At 45.4% G+C, this 18,537-nt stretch overlaps 1 protein-coding gene across 1 annotated transcript in view; it reads right to left on the bottom strand.

Moving 5' to 3' along the window:
- PTPRJ (protein tyrosine phosphatase, receptor type J) overlaps positions 1–14,285 on the bottom strand; it is a 41,779-nt gene extending 27,494 nt beyond the window's left edge. The window contains exons 1-8 of the mRNA XM_023756529.1: positions 14,278–14,285; positions 13,407–13,474; positions 11,705–11,872; positions 8,913–9,173; positions 6,610–6,849; positions 4,706–4,912; positions 2,943–3,206; positions 1,567–1,821 (exon numbers count right to left, since the gene is read on the bottom strand). Coding sequence (XP_023612297.1) covers positions 1,567–1,821; positions 2,943–3,206; positions 4,706–4,912; positions 6,610–6,849; positions 8,913–9,173; positions 11,705–11,872; positions 13,407–13,474; positions 14,278–14,285 — 1,471 coding nt within the window. The remainder of the gene's footprint in view (positions 1–1,566; positions 1,822–2,942; positions 3,207–4,705; positions 4,913–6,609; positions 6,850–8,912; positions 9,174–11,704; positions 11,873–13,406; positions 13,475–14,277) is intronic.
- Positions 14,286–18,537: the final 4,252 nt, after the last annotated feature.

The following is an 18,537-nucleotide window of genomic DNA, read 5'->3' on the forward strand; positions in this document are numbered from 1 at the left end:
GCCTCCACCTTTTGGCTATTATGAATCATGCTACTATGAACACTGGTGTACAAGTATCTATTTGAGTCACTGCTTTTTATCTGAAAAGAAGTGGAATTGCTGGGTCATATGGTATTTCTTTTCCTTTTTCAAAATTGTCTTTAATGCTGTTACACTGATTTTCCCTAATAATAATAAAAGTTGTTCAATAATAGAATGGTAATCCCCTACAAGTCTACTGCCTTCTTGCTACTCTCATTGATTTTCATTCACTGAGACCTATTATAGGCGCCTCAATTACTTCGCAGCTGCACCATATCTAAGTATCAGTCCACACTATGCTTAAAACCTGTCTTCAAAGGCAGAGGCCAGTTCACTGCCCTGTCACTCTGGGCCAGTTACTTACACTTGCAGAGTCCCTATTTCAGTGGTTCTCAACCTTCCTAATGCTGCGACCCTTTAATACAGCTCCTCATGTTGTGGTGACCCCCAATTTCATTGTTAAAAATTGAACATAATTAAAGCATAGTGATTAATCACAAAAACAATATGTAATTATATATGTGTCTTAGGCGATCCCTGTGAAAGGGTCGTTCGACCCCCAAAGGGGTTGCGACCCACAGGTTGAGAACCGCTGCCCTATTTCCTACTCTGGAAAATAGAGATGATAATGGCACCCACCTCATGAAGTAAACCTTTTCCATAAGGCCACAGAGCAAATATTTTAGGCTTTGTGGGCCATATCCATAGTCTCTGTTGCAATTACTCATTTACAGCACAAAAGAAGCCATAGAGAGTACATAAACAAATAAGTATGGCTGTGTTTCAATAAAACTTTATTTACAAAAACAGTTGGCCAGATTTGACCCATGGGCCATTACTATCTGTTGACCCCTGATGTAAACAATGGAATGCCAGGAAGATATTAAAATTATCCTGTAGAAATATTTATATGTCAGGAAAGAATGCTTATAGTAAACTGGTATGTGGAGAAAAGCAGATTACAAAACCACATGTACAGGATGACTTCAATGTTTGTCACATAATAAATATATATATTATTGTGTGACAATAATATATATATAGATGTGTGTGTGTGTGTGTGTGTGTGTACATGTATACCTGTATACGTCTTTTTTCTTAATGTGTGGGCAGGGTTTTTGTTTTTTTAATTGATTTTGAGAGAGAAAAAAATCAATTTATTGTTCCACTTATTTATGCATTAATTGGTTGCTTCTTCTCTGTGCCCCTAGCAAAGATGGAACCTGCAACCTTGGCATATCAGGATGACAGTCTAACCAACTGAGCTACCGGGCCAGGGTCTCCCTGTATATATCTTTAAATTATAAAACTTCATACATCAAAAGTTACCAGTGATTATCTCTGATTGATGGTTTATGCGTGATTTTTTTTCTTGTCTGTATTTTATAGAATGACTATGCATTACTGTCATTATAAATGTTTTTTAAAGGCTTGTCTTAGATAATAAAAGAAAAACAATATTTGGAAAACCTGACATTTATAAATTATACTGATTTCCTTTAAGAACCATCACTGTTTCACAGACAACACAGCCTATTTGCTTACCAGTTGTATTGCAAACTGTCCGGGAATCCCCTTCAGTCCCATTTGGCCCTTGTGGAAATATTTCAAAACAATACTCGGTCCCAGGGTATAAGTCACCAATGATGATACTACTTTGGGTGGTTGTCTCCTGAGATTTTCCAGTTCCGTTCTGTGTGGTGAGTATTCTAAAGGAGTCCGAGTCATTGCTGCTCCAAGCTAAGCTAACAGTCCTTGTGGTGACACTCGTCACTTGGAAGTCAGAAACTGGACCAGGACCTGAGGGAAGAACGTAGGGGGCAAGTAAGGCTCTATCTCCAGAAAACAAGGTGACTGAACCTCACAAAATATTTACAATGAGGCTAAATGACCCTGACCTCTCTTTTTCTCTTCTTTGCACTGTCACCTACAACGCGAACCCCCTCAGAAACTGGTGTCTGGCCACTGAGAGAACACTTGGCTACAAGAGTGCAGAAACAGCTTAGGTTGTTCAAGGTCATCCGCAGGAAATGAGAGGAGGCGTGGATCCCGGGGGTCAAGGGTTCAGGGTCTGGAGGGGGACCTTGGCCACTGCCGGTGTGCTTCCTGGGAAGGGGCAAACCTTGGATGAAAGCACTGTTGTGGGATGAGCCAGGATCTCTGGGTTCCAGTCCCTGCTCTGCCACTTGCTAGCTCTGTGGCCTTGGGCCAACTGTTCAGCCCAGCTGAGCTGTAGTTTTCTCATCTGTAAAACAGGGATCCTACTACCTACCTCAAAGGCCACTGCTACCCTGATACTGTTATAGTATTACCCGACGACACCACTGGCATGCTGTTCGTTTTATTCTAAAGTATTGGAGCCTCTTTGGACAAAAAGCTTTTAATGTGCTGCCTATCATCTGATCTTTAAGGGACAGTTAAGCGAACAAGGGATGAGACACAGCTGAGCCCTGCTTCATTATACATCAGCACTTTAGGGACAAGGGGACATGAATATCTAGGTTCTTTTTGTCTCCGTGTAGCAAGTTGCTCCACGTCTCTGCCACACCGGAATGGTCCTTACCCGCACAGGCTGGGGTCGAGACACCCCAGCTGTCTAACCCCACCTCTGTCATCTGCCAAGTGTGACACCGGCCAACAGCACCTCTCTCAGCCTTGGCTGCCTCGTCCATAAAACAGCCTAGTGGCAACCAGGTCACAGGGCTGTGAACAGTAAACGAGACAGAGCGAGGAAAACACATCACACAACGTGGGCATGTGGCAGGGTCGGTGGAGGATCACCGGTATTGTATCGCAGATCCTGAACGTAGAAGTCCCGTGGACTCACACGCTCGGCCCTGCAGGGCAGGAGCAGAGCCTCGTACTGGGCCTGGCGCATGGCAGGTGGGCAAGAAAGGCTAGCTAACAATGCGTGCACTCACGGGTGTACACCTGGAGGAAGCCCGGCATGCCCGCAGAGCCGTTCTGCAGGAACGGGCGCACCGTGATGTTGTACAAGGTGCTCGAGCTGAGTCCGGCGATGACAGCCTGAGTCTCATTGATGGTGAGACTGAGATTGAGGGAAGTGGGCTCAACGTGTATCTTGTAGGTGTAGACAGAGCACGAATCATTATTGATTTTCCAGGTCAGGATCATGCTCGTGGCAGCGACGTTTGTAGCTTCGATGTCAAAAACCTGACTGGATTCTGCGAAGACACGAGAGGAGTTCACAATAACCAGAACGGCCAAGCCAGAGAGAGAGAGAGAGACACCGTCCTTGGGCATGCCATCTAGTCTAAGAAATACCCTCAGCGATGGTTCCTTTCTATCCTACACCGTTTAACCACAACACACACATGTATGGGGTCCCAGCACAAGTTAGGCATCTTCTTCTATGAAGAAGCAGCCTGGCCAACTGCAATGGCATAGCTGCTCTTTGTTTTCCATGTGATGTGGTGGATTCCCTCATGGGCAGCGACAGTGGACAGTGACCATGCATTCCCTGTGCAGACCCTTTTCCAAACAGCACTCCATGCCCCCTTGGTGGGAGGAAGCGCCTGTGACCCATGTAGAAGCTGGGGGATAGCATCTCCCTTCTCCAGCACAGAAATCCAGAAAGTGGGTATGTGACAGCTCTCCATCTCGGGACTTTGAATCCTCAGAGTGTCACCAGATCCAGTGCAGTCCAGCCAACCAGAGTTTTCTGGATGCCAATCCCTTTTCTGTCCTGAGTCCTCCGGCCCCCACCCTCTGTTCTGTGGGCCTACGACAGCCTTTCAGAATAGATATACTTTTGGATAAGACAACCAGAGTCAGGTTATGCTGCCTGCCACCAAGCCCCTGAGAACTGCAATGCTGTGGTGGTTGCTCCTAAACCCGCAGAGCAGGCCATGTGCTTTTCCAAGTATTTGTGTCTCAATTATCATCTAGACTGAAACTCCCTGAGGATAGGGACTGTGCATTTGTTTTAGCCGCTCACCAGCACCAATCCAAAAAGCCTTCCCGTACTGGTCAATCTACAGGGTGGAGGTGCTGATAAAGGAGAGGTAAAAAGCAGCAACATGCACAAGTTTCCACAGAAAGAGCAGCATGCTGCCAGCTGGTGTGGCTCAGTGGTTGAGTGTCGCTCTATCAGCCAGGAGGTTAGATAGTCAGAGCACAGGCCCAGGTTGCAGGCTTGATCCCCAGTGTGGGGCATGCAGGAGGCAGCCAGTTCATGATTCTCATCATTAATGTTGTTATCTCTCTCTCCCTTTCCCTTCCTCTCTGAAATCAATAAAAATATATTTTTTTTAAAGAAAGAGCAGTGTGCTTCCCAAGGTCAGTCCAAAAGAGGAAACTCGTTCTCTTATCTCAAGGAGAAAAGACTTAACCAACACTGACTAAGGGAGTATCAGTTTGTAAGAGAAAAATATCACACCAGCTTGTCTCATTGGCTCATGTGCAGAGAAATGAAGGAAAACCCGAGGCAGCTCCCGGGGTCTGCACAGAGTGGCTGCTCCCTGTGCTTTCCTGAGCTCAGAGAAAGAAGCGCCTTGGCCACAGGGCTAAGAAGAACCTCAACGGGTCTGCTCTGTCCGGAACCTCTTCCGGAAAACTCCATGTAACAACAGAACCGCTTGTGAAGCAAGAGGTAACTCAGAATCACAGAGGACAAAACTTAGTGCTCAAAACTAGCTGAAGCCATTTTATGAATCCAACATACGTGTCCTGAAGACTATGAGCTGGGGCTCTCCTTCCAGGCCGGTTGGTGCTTGAGGATAAACAGTGGCATTGTATGACATGTCAGACTTTAACCCAAGAAGCAGGACTTCCGTGTCAGTCGGAGGAAAGCCAGAGGCTGGGTCTTTGTACACAAGGGCAGTGAGGCTCTTGGGTGTCGGGTCTGAGCTCTCTGTGCCGGTGGCATTTGCTTCAAACACAAAAGGCAAAGACGTTAAAACTCGACAGAAGCACATGCCTGTCTTCTTTCTGCCCCACAGTTGGGACTCCACAGTACCTGCTGCCCTCCTCCCCCAGACAGAGATGCCTGTGCCTGAAAAGGCCCCGATTTGGGGCAGATGTTTCACTGTACTTTTATCGCAGGAAGCAGCATAGATATCTGCACCTCACTTTCAAATTCATCTATTTGCATCCCTCTCCCTACTTTCAGGAAGTCACCTTCTCCCACCCAAGTCCAGATGTGCTTTTCCACGGACAGCCACCAGCCAAACATAGTTCATCAGAACCCACTCAAGCACCTGTTCCCCTGGCCTAGACCCCTGCTGACCGGGGGTGAACCAGGGGGACTGCTGGTGGCCGTTTCTCCTGGAGTTGTGTGGAGAAATACTCTGACAACAAAACCGATAAAAAGAAAGGAACAGGAAGGAGATAAGTGTCACCCTTTCTTTAAGGCCTGGCTGCCCGTGGTGGGGAAACATACATGAGCCAATCAGTTTCTCTTCTAGTCTAAGCTATGGTAAGTCTGGTTTCTGTCTCTTGCAATCAGGAATCCTAACACCCACTCTGTAGTTCTGTGTCCTATGTATAAAATGGGGGTGAAATGTTTGTTCTTCTCAGTTCACAGAGTTGCCCTGAAAATGCTCTGAAATCTGCAAATGACTACTCCACTGTCAATGCAGGAGATGTCTAGGTCTGCCTCAGTATCCCTTTTCTCGGGGGATGTGATAAGCTCCTCCAACTGGCCAGTGTGGCTCAGTTGGTTGGGTGTCGTCCCATGAACCGAAGGGTTGCCGGTTTGATTCCTGGTCAGGGCACATGCCTGGCAGCCGATGGATGTTTTACTGTCACATTGATGTTTCTCTCTCTATCTCTCCCTCTCTCTCTAAAAATCAATTTTAAAAAAAATAAGAAGAAACGGCCTCTTGGCTCAGTGGTTGAGCATCACAGTTCAATTGCAGTCAGGGCACATGCCCAGGTTGCAGGCTCAATCCGCAGTGTGGGGCGTGCAGGAGGCAGCCAATTAATTATTCTCATCATTGATGTTTCTTTTTTTTTTTTTAATATATTTTATTGATTTTTTACAGAGAGGAAGGGAGAGAGATAGAGAGTTAGAAACATCGATGAGAGAGAAACATCGATCAGCTGCCTCCTGCACATCTCCCACTGGGGATGTGCCCGCAACCCAGGTACATGCCCTTGACCGGAATCGAACCTGGGACCCTTCAGTCCGCAGGCCGACGCTCTATCCACTGAGCCAAACTGGTTTCGGCCATCATTGATGTTTCTATCTCTCTCCCTCTCCCGTCTTCTCTGAAATCAATTAAAAATATGTTTAAAAATTTTTAAAGAAAAAGAAGAAGAATGGCCTACGTGGGGTAACAGGTCTGTTGTTTGTTCAGCGGAAAGTTGGAAAAGCCACGTGGCCCAGCTGCTCTCCTGAATGCCAAAAGCTTCACCCCCTGCCATTCTGAGCCCCCATGTGCTGACCTGCAAAATAAAAATACTTTCCTTCCTTCCTCAAACAGGTGTGGGGTCAAAGTAAAACCTGCAGGAGGAGCCCTCTACAGATTCTAACACTCTATACACATAGAACCATATTTTTTAAAGTATTAAGTTACTGAAAGGCAAAACTTGCAAGTAGACGAGAGGCACACTCTTGTAACTCACCTGAGCCATGTTCTCCAGTGCTGTCTGATTCCGAAACATTAAATATAAGGGTGACCTTATATTTAAACCCTGGCTCCAGTTCTGAAATGTTGACTGCTAAGTTTTGAGTCACCTCCTCATGGCTTCCCGTGGCTTCTAGGAGCATCCGGCAGGCGGCAGTGCCATTTCTATTCTTCCAGGCCAGTGCAACTGCGGTCACACCCTTGCAGGTAACACGAAGGCCAGACACTGGAAGAGGCTCTATTTTAAAAACACAAGATGGGCACTGATGGAACAAGATATGCGTAATCACCTTTCATTAAGAATCACCTTTCATTAAGGACGCTGATGTAAACAGCAGCATTTAACTACATCTGTTTTTAAACATCAGGAACAGAGCATCAAAGAAAGTGGTTGTTTGCTATGTCTAAAGGTCTCGAGTCGAGACAACACAAATAATATCATTTCGTAATACCTAGACATTTCTATGAAGGAACGCATCGCTGCATTCTGAAACCAAGGGGATTTTTCAGAAAACTTTCAATCTGTGCTAACCCCTCACCGTTCTTTCCATCACCTGATTTGGCTCACAGTGACATAAACCAAACCCTTTCAGCCGAAATGACATGCACTCCCTGCCTTTATGAGAACATGGAGATACAGAGAGGCGGGTGGCTTGCTCAGGAACGCACACTTGGGAGCGTCAGGAAAACCAGAGCCCAGGGCTCCGGCCTTCAGCACATCCAAGCACAGGTATGTTGTGGACAGAGCAGAAACCCTGCCTGAGGTCTGCAGGAAGCCGAACCTGAGACACCACGCCCCGTCCAGCTGGTCCACTCTGTGGTCCTAGTCTTCACATCAAAAGTTTCTGATGCAAAGATTTCTAAACTGGGCTACTTGTGTGCCTTTTGCTTTTTTTAATGGAACGCCAACAAACTAGCCAGCTGAATGACATTGGGTACCTGTTACGCACATCATTGTGCCACAGGGGGTCAGGAATCAGGCCTCCTGGGTTCCCACCACTTGTAACTCTGGGCTCTCATAAGAAACCTAACTTCTCAGCTTTACAGTTTCGTCCACTGTAGCCCTTGGAGTTACCGGGAGGACAAAAATCATGGAATAAGGACAACTAAGCACATAGTAGGTGCTGAGGAAGGCAGCCTTGTCCTCAGGCTGTAAGGCGGAGTAAGGGTCCTCAGCTCCCAGCTGGCTGCTTCCTGCTAACTCACCTCCTTCTCTTCCCCACCCTCGCCAATTCTCTGTCCCTTTGTCCCCACCACCATTTCTAAAATCTGTCTTCTTTTTCCTCCTTCACTCTCTTCTAGCACCTTCTTTTCCTTTCTTTCACAATAATATAGAAATCTTTATTTTAGGGAGGAAGGGGGTTTTCCTCTAAAACTGTGCTCTGAGGAGCTCCAGAGGTTTATTGAAGGGGCCTGAGACACTCCATCCCTTAGCTCCTCTCTCCCTGGTTCTTTTTACTTACTGGGCTTCTGAGAAAGATTTTGCTTAAAGAAATTGTTTCCTAGCTAAAAAAAAAAAAAAAAAGTTGAAAACCACTGGTTTAGTGTTTGTCTGCTCCGTGTGCAGAAGGTGTTGGCCCAGGCGGTCACTTCAAGCCCTGGACTCCAAGAGGTCAGACTCCTGGCTTCACCAGCCAATGAGATCACACCCCCACCCCGGAAAACCAACAATGGGCCTCTTTTTTAAATGTTTGCTTCTTCTCAGCTTAAAAAGACCTTCTCACCTCTGTTTTATATTTTTGGTTCTTTTCAGCTTTAAAAAAAAAAAAACAGAGAGCTAAATTTGCTGCTATAACAGGTGGCTCAGGATATTGACATCTAAGCTAAGTACAAATCTAAGCTCAATCAAATGTCACTGGGCGCTTTCATTTGAAACACACATTCCTCTATAAAATCTACCAAAATTTCATTCCCCAAGAAAAATTCCTGAGACTATAAACACAACAATTTTCCTGGGGAGCTTAGAAGAAGCCTCGTAATTAGTGAAAACATCAAAACACATTTCCAACGGGGTCTCTGCTCCCAAGTCCCAGCAGAAAAGTATTAACCAATAAAAACAAAAGATTTTTACAACCAAGCAGTTGGAATTACTTAAGACATCCCAAACACAAGGGGTCTTAATATTGAATGATCAGGCAACCTGAACTCCTGGGCTTTGAACAATACACAATCCTTTCTCCTCTCCCACAGTCAATGACAATCAATCTCTTTTCAACAGGCAACTTGAATGGACAAGGCTCTAGCCCACGGGGCAAGAAGGAATGATAGTTCATGATCATTGCTGGGAGCTAGTCATCTTACTTGTTGTGACATTTATGAAGCTGGCATTTCCCCTACTTCCGTTTATTTCCGGAGTGATGGAGAAGGTATATAAAGTCGCTGGACTTAGGTTGGGGATATTAATGCTTCTTTGATTTGCACCAGAAGTCCTCGTCCTGCTTCCCGTATCATCCTTTACTTCATACTCATAATTAGAAGCAGCTGAGTCGTCGTTTTTCCATGATAGATTCACGCTGGTGGGGCTGATGGAAATAGCTTCAATGTCAAACACAGGACTGGGTTCTATTTCGATATTGTTTCCAAAGAAAAAGGAAAGAAAAAAATTATATTTGCAAAAGAAATATGAGAGCCAGGCCTGATCTGTAGACTACTTCCCAGAAGTGAATTTTGCAATCATATACATACATGGATGCATGCATGTTTGTGAAACAAAAGGCTTTAAAACATAGACAAAGTGACAGAGGTTGGCCCTCTTGGCTGGGGCTTGAATGAGGGCTAAATCTGTATAGAAGCTGGTACAAACAGAGACCTAAGATGCAAAGTAAGTCTATCTCCCCGTTCACAGAAAACAGCCACGTGTAGTGAGGCATCATCTGGTACAGAAGTATCCGGTAACTTTTTGCCAATCCCTGTTATCAGAGGATGCTCCATATCCTTCTGGTATAAAGATGACAAGGGACAGAATCACATGAGAAGAAAGAACTGGTCTTAGAATCCAGACCTGGACAGATGGACCTGCTCTCCCCCACCTGAGCTGTGTGACCTGGAATTAATCCTTTCCAATCTCTCGGTCTCAGGTTCCTCTGTTGACAGCTCTAACACACTACATTAAACACAAAGGGCGGATTATTAAGGCACCTTGACATGGTAAACGTGGTGACTGGATATGGACATATAAAATATCTAGCCCTGACCGGTTTGGCTCAGTGGATAGAGCATTGGCCTGGGGACTGAAGGGTCCCAGGTTCGATTCCAGTCAAGGGCATGTACCTTGGTTGAGGGCACATCCCCAGTGGGGGGCATGCAGGAAGCAGCTGATCAATGTTTCTCTCTCATTGATGTTTCTAACTCTCTATCCCTCTCCCTTTCTCTCTGTAAAAAATCAATAAAATATGTTTTAAAAAAAAAAATCTGGGTTCTGCCCAGCCGGCCTGGCTCAGTGGTTGAGTGTCAACCTATGAACCAGGAGGTCAAGGTTCGATTCCCAGTCAAGGGCACATGCCCAGGGTTGAGAGCTCCATCCCCAGTAAGGGGAGTGCAGGAGGCAACTGATCAATGATTCTCTCTCTTCATTGATGTTTCTATCTCTCTCTTCCTCCCCCTTCCTCTCTGAAAGTAATTTAAATCCTCAAGTGAGGATTTTTTAAAAACAATGAAAGTTTTTACAGTCATTAACTATAACTTCAAAGTGGATGCATCCGAATTATATTCAAGACTGAGGAATAGCAACTTGCAACAGAGGAGGAAGCACAGCCATGGGGCCCCTTTTCCCAAGGACCTAGGTACTGACCCCAGAAGAGAAAATATGATACAGGTAACACCACCTCGGCATGCACATGACCTTCAAATGTCAGCATGGAGAGTGAGCCTCACCTGGCCCCACAGAGTTGCAACCATTACTCAATCCATGAAAAGGGGCAGGAGAGGAATCAAGAGAAACGAAAAGGCACAGGCAGGGAAGCATCTAAGGCCCACAAGTCAGTACACTTCATGCCTCAAAGCCCCTCCAGACTTGAGCTTCCTCTTGCCTGAGGGGCAGGCTCACGGTAGCATTTTTGGCAGCTTATCACTGTGGAGCCCATTACAGTCAATGCTGAGGGTGGTGAGGGGGGTGGTAAAATGATAACCACGGTCACAGTGGTCGAGGCAGCAAAAGCAGCAGCCCTATTTGGGACCACGTTCCTGGCACCATGCCAGGTGCTGTCCATCCATACAGTTGCTCATTTATGCTTCGCCACGTCATGAGGAAGGCTACGGATCCGTTTTAAAGATGGAGAAATGTGTTGAGAACTAAATTTTGTTGATTCGTGCAGGGATTCTGGGAAGTTTTTAGGAAAGCAAGTTCTTGCGTTTCAATGGTTTAGAAAATAAAGCACTTTTTAAAATATGTTTTTTAAAATGTGTGTGTGCACCCAGCCGGCGTGGCTCAGGGGTTGAACATCAAGCCATGAACCAGGAGGTCACGGTTCAATTCCCGGTTGGGGCACATGCCCGGGTTGTGGACTCGGTTCCCAGTTTGGGGCGTGCAGGAGGCAGCCGATCAGTGATTCTCTCTCATCATTGTAGTTTCTATCTCTCTCTCCTTCTCTCTTCCTCTCTGAGATCAATAAAAAATATTTTTTAATAAATAAATAAATAAATAAATTGTGTGTGTATAGTTTGTTGATGTGGTGTGTGTGTGGTCTTTTTTTTTTTTTAATAAAGATGAGGTCTAAGAGGAATTGCCCAGAGTCACAGAGTTCAAAACTGACAGAGCCAGGAAGCCAACCTGGGTCTCTGAGTCTACATCTGTGCTGGGCCGTGGTGGTAGTACTGCTCGAAGACCAGGCAGACAGAGGGTTAGAGCCGCTCTCAGAGGAGTCAGGATACCCTCCAGCCAGGCATCAGGGCCAAGAATGGGGAGAAGAGAGATACAACACGGTTGCATTTGACTGCTGAAGCTCAAATAAAGAGATCTCACCTACACTGCAGGTATGAAGACATTTACAGTCTCTAAACCCCGCAATCCACCCCAAGGGGAGAGTCTTACTCACGTGTCCACACTTGGCAGCAGAAACTAGAGCCATTTGAGTATCTGATATAATAGTCCGTACCAGGAGCCAGCCCCGCAACGGAAATAACGTCGCCTCCGTTCTCTTGGAAACGCTGCGGGTTCTGGTTGCTCGAATCGGTCACGGTTAGTAGTGAAAGGTTTTCTGGTTTTCTACTGACAAGAATCTCAGTGGTGGTAGATTTAACTGTGACCAGCTCACAGGGGACACCTAGCACACAGGAGAGAAGAGCAAAATGCAAACTAATAAAATGGCACATCTACCATATACTCGCTATACAACAGGGTGTTTTTTTTATTATATATTTTTAAATGTATCATCGTTCCCTCATCTTTCCTTCTGCTCCAAAATATCACCTCTGTGCATAGAGGTTTTCTTCTTTCACGCCAGTGATTCAAATCTGCTAGAGGTACAAGCTTCTTGACCAAGCTGATTAACAAGGCAGAAAAAGCAACTGCAGGATTCTTCCCATTGTTTGCACAGCCTTTGTATAATTACTATTATTAACTGAGATTTCTTTATTAGAAGGTTTCAGCACGATCTGTCCCCTTTACATGGTACTCTGAGAACAGTCTAATTATTTTATCTCTGTGGTTCACAGATTTTAGGATTTTACCAATAAAATTTTTTTAAAAAAGTGCCCCTGCTTTTTGGGGGCCATTTGTGGAGGGGTTTTGCCTTTAAATAATTTTTTATTTTTTAATTACAGTTGACATACAATATTATGTTAGTTTCAGGCATACAACCCAGTGATTAGACATTTTAACTTACTAAGTGATCACCTAAAAAGTCCCCTAATTTTGAGGGCAGACAAAATCTACCCAGTTTTTCCCAAAAGATACCTACATTTTAAAAAACTACCAAGTACTATTATCTTTCTTTCTCATTGAAATGTTTTACAACCACAAAAATTATTAAGTACATAATCCCAAAATAGGCAGTACTTTCAACTGAATATAGTTAGCTTCATTAAAAACTCATTCTCGCCCTAACTGGTTTGGCTCAGTGGATAGAGCGTCGGCCTGCGGACTGAAAGGTCCCAGGTTCGATTCCAGTCAAGGGCACATGCCGGGGTTGTAGGCTTGATCCCCAGTAGGGGGCCTCCAGGAAGCAGCTGATCAATGATCCTCTCTCATCATTCATGTTTCTATCTCTCTCTCTCTCTCCCTCTCCCTTCCTCTCTGAAATCAATAAAAATATATTTTTTTAAAAACTTATTCTTATATCCTTATTTTTCTCATTTTAGTATAGACTAGGGAGGACTTCAATGGACCAGCACTAGAGTTAGTGGGTGGGACCAAGCCCTCCACATGGAAGCAAAATACACAAAAGGCTGTCTGGTTCTCTAAAGGTTATACAAACCCTGTACACCACTTAAAAATCATGGGGCAATGTAACAACTCAAGAAAATACTTATGGGATCACAGCACATAAAATAAATCATACTGCATCGTGGTATCATGGTTTCAACTAAGTTGTGTGGGGTTTTTTAATCACCCATGGATGTAGGTTGGAAAAAAAAATCACAGAAAGTATAAATTTTTTACTTGTCCATGTTGCACAATGGATTGAATTGTTTCCTTCACTAGCCGTTTCAATCCCCATAACACATTTAAAGAACAACTGAAGACTGAATTTTCACAAATTAACATTTTCTGTGACTTTCACTTTGCTATTAATGCTGCTGTGTCCATCAGGGGGCAGTAACAAACAACATGAGAGTGGAGAGGGAAGTGGTACTTACTACTACAGGCATCTGTGCACAAAATCTGAAACAGAAAAAGAAAACGGAAGTCAGCAGATTCACTCAGCCTCGGAAAATGCAAATGAGAAATAAAGCAGCTGAGAATTTAATAATGGGGTGGGGTGCTAACAAGTCCGTTCGCCTAGGTTAGGGTGTGGGGACACTGAATTCAGGAACTCAGTGTACCGGTGGGTCAAGGACAAACAATGGCTTCACCTGGTTGAATAGACAGAGGCTGACCGGCTGTTGGCTTGCCAGTGTTTGTCCTCACAGATACATCCAACACTCCCTCCTGACACTCCATCATGAACTGAGTTAGAAGGACCCAGGAAGAAAGTCCAGATTCTCTGCCAGAAAGAGAGGAAGGCAGCACCATGCCCCCCCTTCCCCAGAGCCATTTCCAGGGCTCCACTGCAGGGTGGAAAGCCAAATGTGGGACCGAAGAAATACACTGGGCTTGGGATTTTCATTGGGCAAAAATTCATCTTCTGTTTTCTACCAATAGGTGGCAGTAATCTTTTTTAATCCTATGGCACGCAGCTTTGGGAAGAATGAAGGTTTAAAACAGGGACTTTAAGATTGTTTAGTTGACAGTGTCTCCATCTATCATCTTTAGGTCTCAGGGGGTCCTCAAAAATATTCATCGCGATCCATAAATTACTTCCCCACACTTTAAAAGCCTAAGTTGTGTGTTCTGTGGTTTAATAAACACGGCTTTTGTGGTTAACAGGATTTTTCAAAGCATGGTCATCATGAACAGGAAAATAATCAAAAGGGACCCTGGTGGAAAAAATGTCCCCCGACTTCCCATCACACTAAGAATAAAATTCAAACTCTGAGCCACAGCCTAAGGCCTCTCTGATCTCCTCACCCCCTCATGCCCTCGCAGTGTTGTTGAACCTGGTTTCCCCTCTAGAGCCTTACAGATTTATTGGCTTCTCCAAAACACTCTGCCCAGACCTTCCCATGCCACGGCCTAAATGTCACCTCTTCGGTGAGTCCTTCTCCAACCAGCCAATGGAAGTGAGTGGCCCTCACTCTCCATCACATCACTACTGTGTTTTCTCCTCGGCGTTTACCTCAATTACTCTGTCTCCTCCAACCAAAGTACACGCTGCATGAGAATAGAAGCCGTATCTGTGCCCTGTGCCTACACTGGTGCATACAGCAGGGACTCAATCAATGCCACTGAAGAAAAGAATGAGCCTCTCATTTTAGACAGGAGGCAAACCCAAAGGTCCAGAGATGGGAAAAGATTAGCCCCAAGATTCCAGGGCAAGGCCAAGGCCTGACAAAAAGCACTATGGGAACCTCCACTTCCAAATGCATTCTGAACATAAAAAGGAAGGAACTTTAGGTTACTAAGTACCTACTGTGTGCCAGGCACTGAGCAAGGCTTCCTCTACATCCAGTGTCTGAGCACACGGTCATGGAATCATGATTAGGAGCATGGGCTCTGGAACCAGACCACCTGGAGGAAATCATTCAGTGCCACCATTTCCTGGCTATGTGACTTGGGCCAAGTAGCTTGACCTCTCTGTTCCTCGGTATCTACATCTGTAAGCAGAGATGATAATCACAGCTGCCTTGTTGCAGTGAGGATGAAATTAAACCACCTATGCAGCTGCTATTGCTATCATCATCACCTTTCAAACTTCACAGCAACTCTACAAGGTATTTTCACCCCCCATTTTACCAATGACAACACCCATGCTCAGATCCTAGTAACAAAACCAGTGAGCAATCTGAAACTCATAATGTCCAAAATATTTCAATAATTGGTCAACAACTCAGTTACAGAGGTGGGCATTGGGGCCCAGAGACAGCAGGTGGCTTACCCAAGGACACACAGCTGGTGAAGAAGCACCAAAACCAGAACCCAGGTCCTCTGTCTTGACCCCAACCACTCTAGCCAACCTTCTCCAATGCCTTCTCTCCTAAGATGCTGACCTGACCTAGATAGAGTACTCATAGTTCACCTCCCTTCTTACCACTCCTCTACAAAGTCACCCAAGGTCATCTGCAGATGACCCAAGGCTTCTGCAGTCCCCCATAGCTGGGTAAAAGGAGCAAACCCTGAGATGAGGGAGAGAGATAAAGCTCTCTGACTTAGCAGGAAGACATACCAACATATGAGAAAAGAGTATGAGACTGTTTCTCAGTTCTGCCAAGGATTTTGGTTATTTACACACCCCAAGTACAGTAGTAACCCACTGGTCAACCAGATGGCTGGGCACTAACTGTACCCCAAAATGCCCAACACTACACAGTAGAGTCCTCTCCCTCCTCCTTTCTGAGGAGCTGACCCTTGGTGTTGAGTCTTCCAACCTGTCCATAGCTGCCCTCTCCCCTAGATAGATATGTTCTTTTTCACAACCTCCTTTAGTTATGCTGATGAGCCAGAGCTCTCTCTCCTCATCTTCGGGAACCACCAGTAGTTCCCCAAATCGGACCCCAGAGAAAACAAAACTATTAACACTGCCTTTGATGCCATCCCAATTCGGCCAAAGCCGTAGCCATCACATCAGTGGTCCACTCTGAACACTGGATTCTTCCTACGCAACACCTACTCACAGGGAGCTCACTAGCTGCATTTACCCAAAACTTCTAAATTCTACCCCCAACTTCTGTACATATAAACGTTCTCCTACAAATACACCCAAATGGACCCATATATAATCTCTTTCCCTCCCTTTGAGTCCCTCTCTGTATGACTGCACCATTAAACCTGTCTCCCATCTATAAACATCAGAATAACCTCTGACTCCTCCCTTCTCCATCCTTCCTGGGTGCACTCAGTGGCCATGTCCTAAAAATGCTTTCCTACCCAACACACCTTGACTTCCCACTTCCATAGTATGGCTACCTTAAACCAACTCCTCATAACCTGCAGCCCTAAATAAAAAGAATCAGACTCACCCTAGGGCTGATAAGAACTCAGACCATTTCCATAATTATTTTTGATGCTCTCAGGACACACAGAGCAGGGTTATATCTGACGCACTACATTTCTGTTCCAGTCCTGGCAGAGCATTGCAGTGACTCCATCTATAATCCCTCACTTGGAATCTAGAAGGCCAAAACCTCCATTTGTGACAAGCAAAGGTGAGAACCAGGCCCTATTCCTTCATCCACATACCTGGCTGCCACTCTCCTAGTCTCTCCCTTCAATGCACAGTGAAGAATAAATAAAGGGCTAGATCAGGCTTTCTAAAATATGCCAGTATTCATCAGGATCCTGGCAGGGACAGGTGACAGACACACTCAGCCAGGGTAAGTGTGGAAAGTTCAAAAGTGTCTGCATACAAGGGAGTGGGTGGGGGTAAGGGAAACCAATAAGAGACGGCAAGAATCCCGAGATAGCCCTGGCTAAGTAGTTCAGTTACTTAGAGCACTGTCCTGATACGCCAAGGTTGCAGGTTCAATCCCAGTCAGGGCACATACATGGATCAACCAATGAGTGCATAAATAAGTGGAACAACAATTTTGATATCTCTCTCTCTCTCTCTCTCACTTCACTTTCCCTCTTCCTCTCTCTCTCTCTAAAATCAATAAAATTTAAAAATAAAAATCCTGAGGCAGCAGCAATGGTAAAGGACTTCCTCTCCCACATCTCCAGCTGGGTCCTCCTTCTGGGCATTTGGCCAAGAAGCTGGAGGCCAAGGGCACCCAGCACCCAACAATCCCAGGAGGCAGGAACTAAGGTGTAGAAAAAATCAGGCTCCCCCGCTTAGGCAGAGCAGGGTGGAGATGGGTAGGTGGGGGTCTGCAGGGCCACAGGCAAGATCCAAGGCACAGAGCTCATGTACATCACTGCTGAGGAACCATGACTCTGGTAGGTACAGCCCAACACAGTGATCAAGAGCTTCAGGTTCAACTTGCCCTAATACTTGTGAGCTGTGGGGCTTGAGGGTCTCACCAAGCCATCTGTTTCATCAATTCTAAATTGGTCAAAGATACTAGTACATGCAATACAGATCCCACAAGGTTCAAGCAAGACAAGGTTCCTACATTCCCAGCCTAGCAGACCTCTTCCTCCCTCATCAAACCTCCAACGCTGTCACCCTTAACTCATTTGATGACCATCTGTCACCCTAAACTCATTTGATGACCTTCTGTGACCACTCCAGCCCCTAGGAGCTCTCCAGGCTCTGAGCCCCTTGCCATCCATGCCTTTTCCTGGAGCCTGCACTGCACCAGGCCCTGGGGTAGGTGCCAAAGAGCATGAGCATGCAATGTGGATAGTCATGATCCACCAGCTGAAAACGGGGGGTACAAGTATGACTTGGGGAGCTTGGGGGACAGGTGTCTTGAAGGTGATATATAGAAGAATGGTAGAAAACTCCACCTGAAGAGCAACTCCATGTGGAAATTTAATGCTATTTGGTTCTACCTGTTATATTAATTAAGCCTTAACTATTGGCCAACCAATCATCTAAGTCTTCCAACAATCCCAGGAAACAGGAACTGTGTTTATCCTCATTTTGCAGAAGAAACTAAGCCCCAGAAAAGTTAAGCTCCTGACCCGTCATCTTACAACTAATGAGGTAACAGCCCAGGTCTCCCCGACTCTGAAGCCGTGGCCTTAAGCAATAGCCTGGCTCGTCCCTGGACAAACCTCAGCTGAAGCCATGGGACCCAAAGGCGATTTCAGGGTCACCTGTCACAAACCCTCACCTGGCATGGGCCTTGGGAACGGGTTCGATCAACCCACTTAAATAGACCAAATTAAAAAGGAGCAATTTGAGGCTAAATTCACAGAGGAGCCTGGATTTCAGCTAGTGGCAAACTTGGGCTTTCTATTCTACATGATCAATTTTTAGAGATGGGTAATAAGTGACTGCATAACACAATGGGTAACAATAGACTCTTTATCCTTCTAAAACCAAGCCCACACACCATATGACAATAGTTATTTTTACCCACTGACGTAATTAACAAAAATGTGAACCGCTTCAAGCAATTTTTAAAATCAAGTAGCATTTTACGGGATTTGGAACATGCACAGACTTCAATTCTGAAAGGCCGTCATTCTTTCTAGCTCTCATTTATCTCCCTTGTGAAATTATCCGACAGCTCCCTATAAAACTGGCCCCTGGGCGTTAAATCATTGATCAGGAACATAGTAGAC

The sequence above is a fragment of the Myotis lucifugus genome, unplaced genomic scaffold, assembly GCF_000147115.1.
Source record: "Myotis lucifugus unplaced genomic scaffold, Myoluc2.0 scaffold_97, whole genome shotgun sequence".
Classification (NCBI taxonomy): domain Eukaryota; kingdom Metazoa; phylum Chordata; class Mammalia; order Chiroptera; family Vespertilionidae; genus Myotis; species Myotis lucifugus.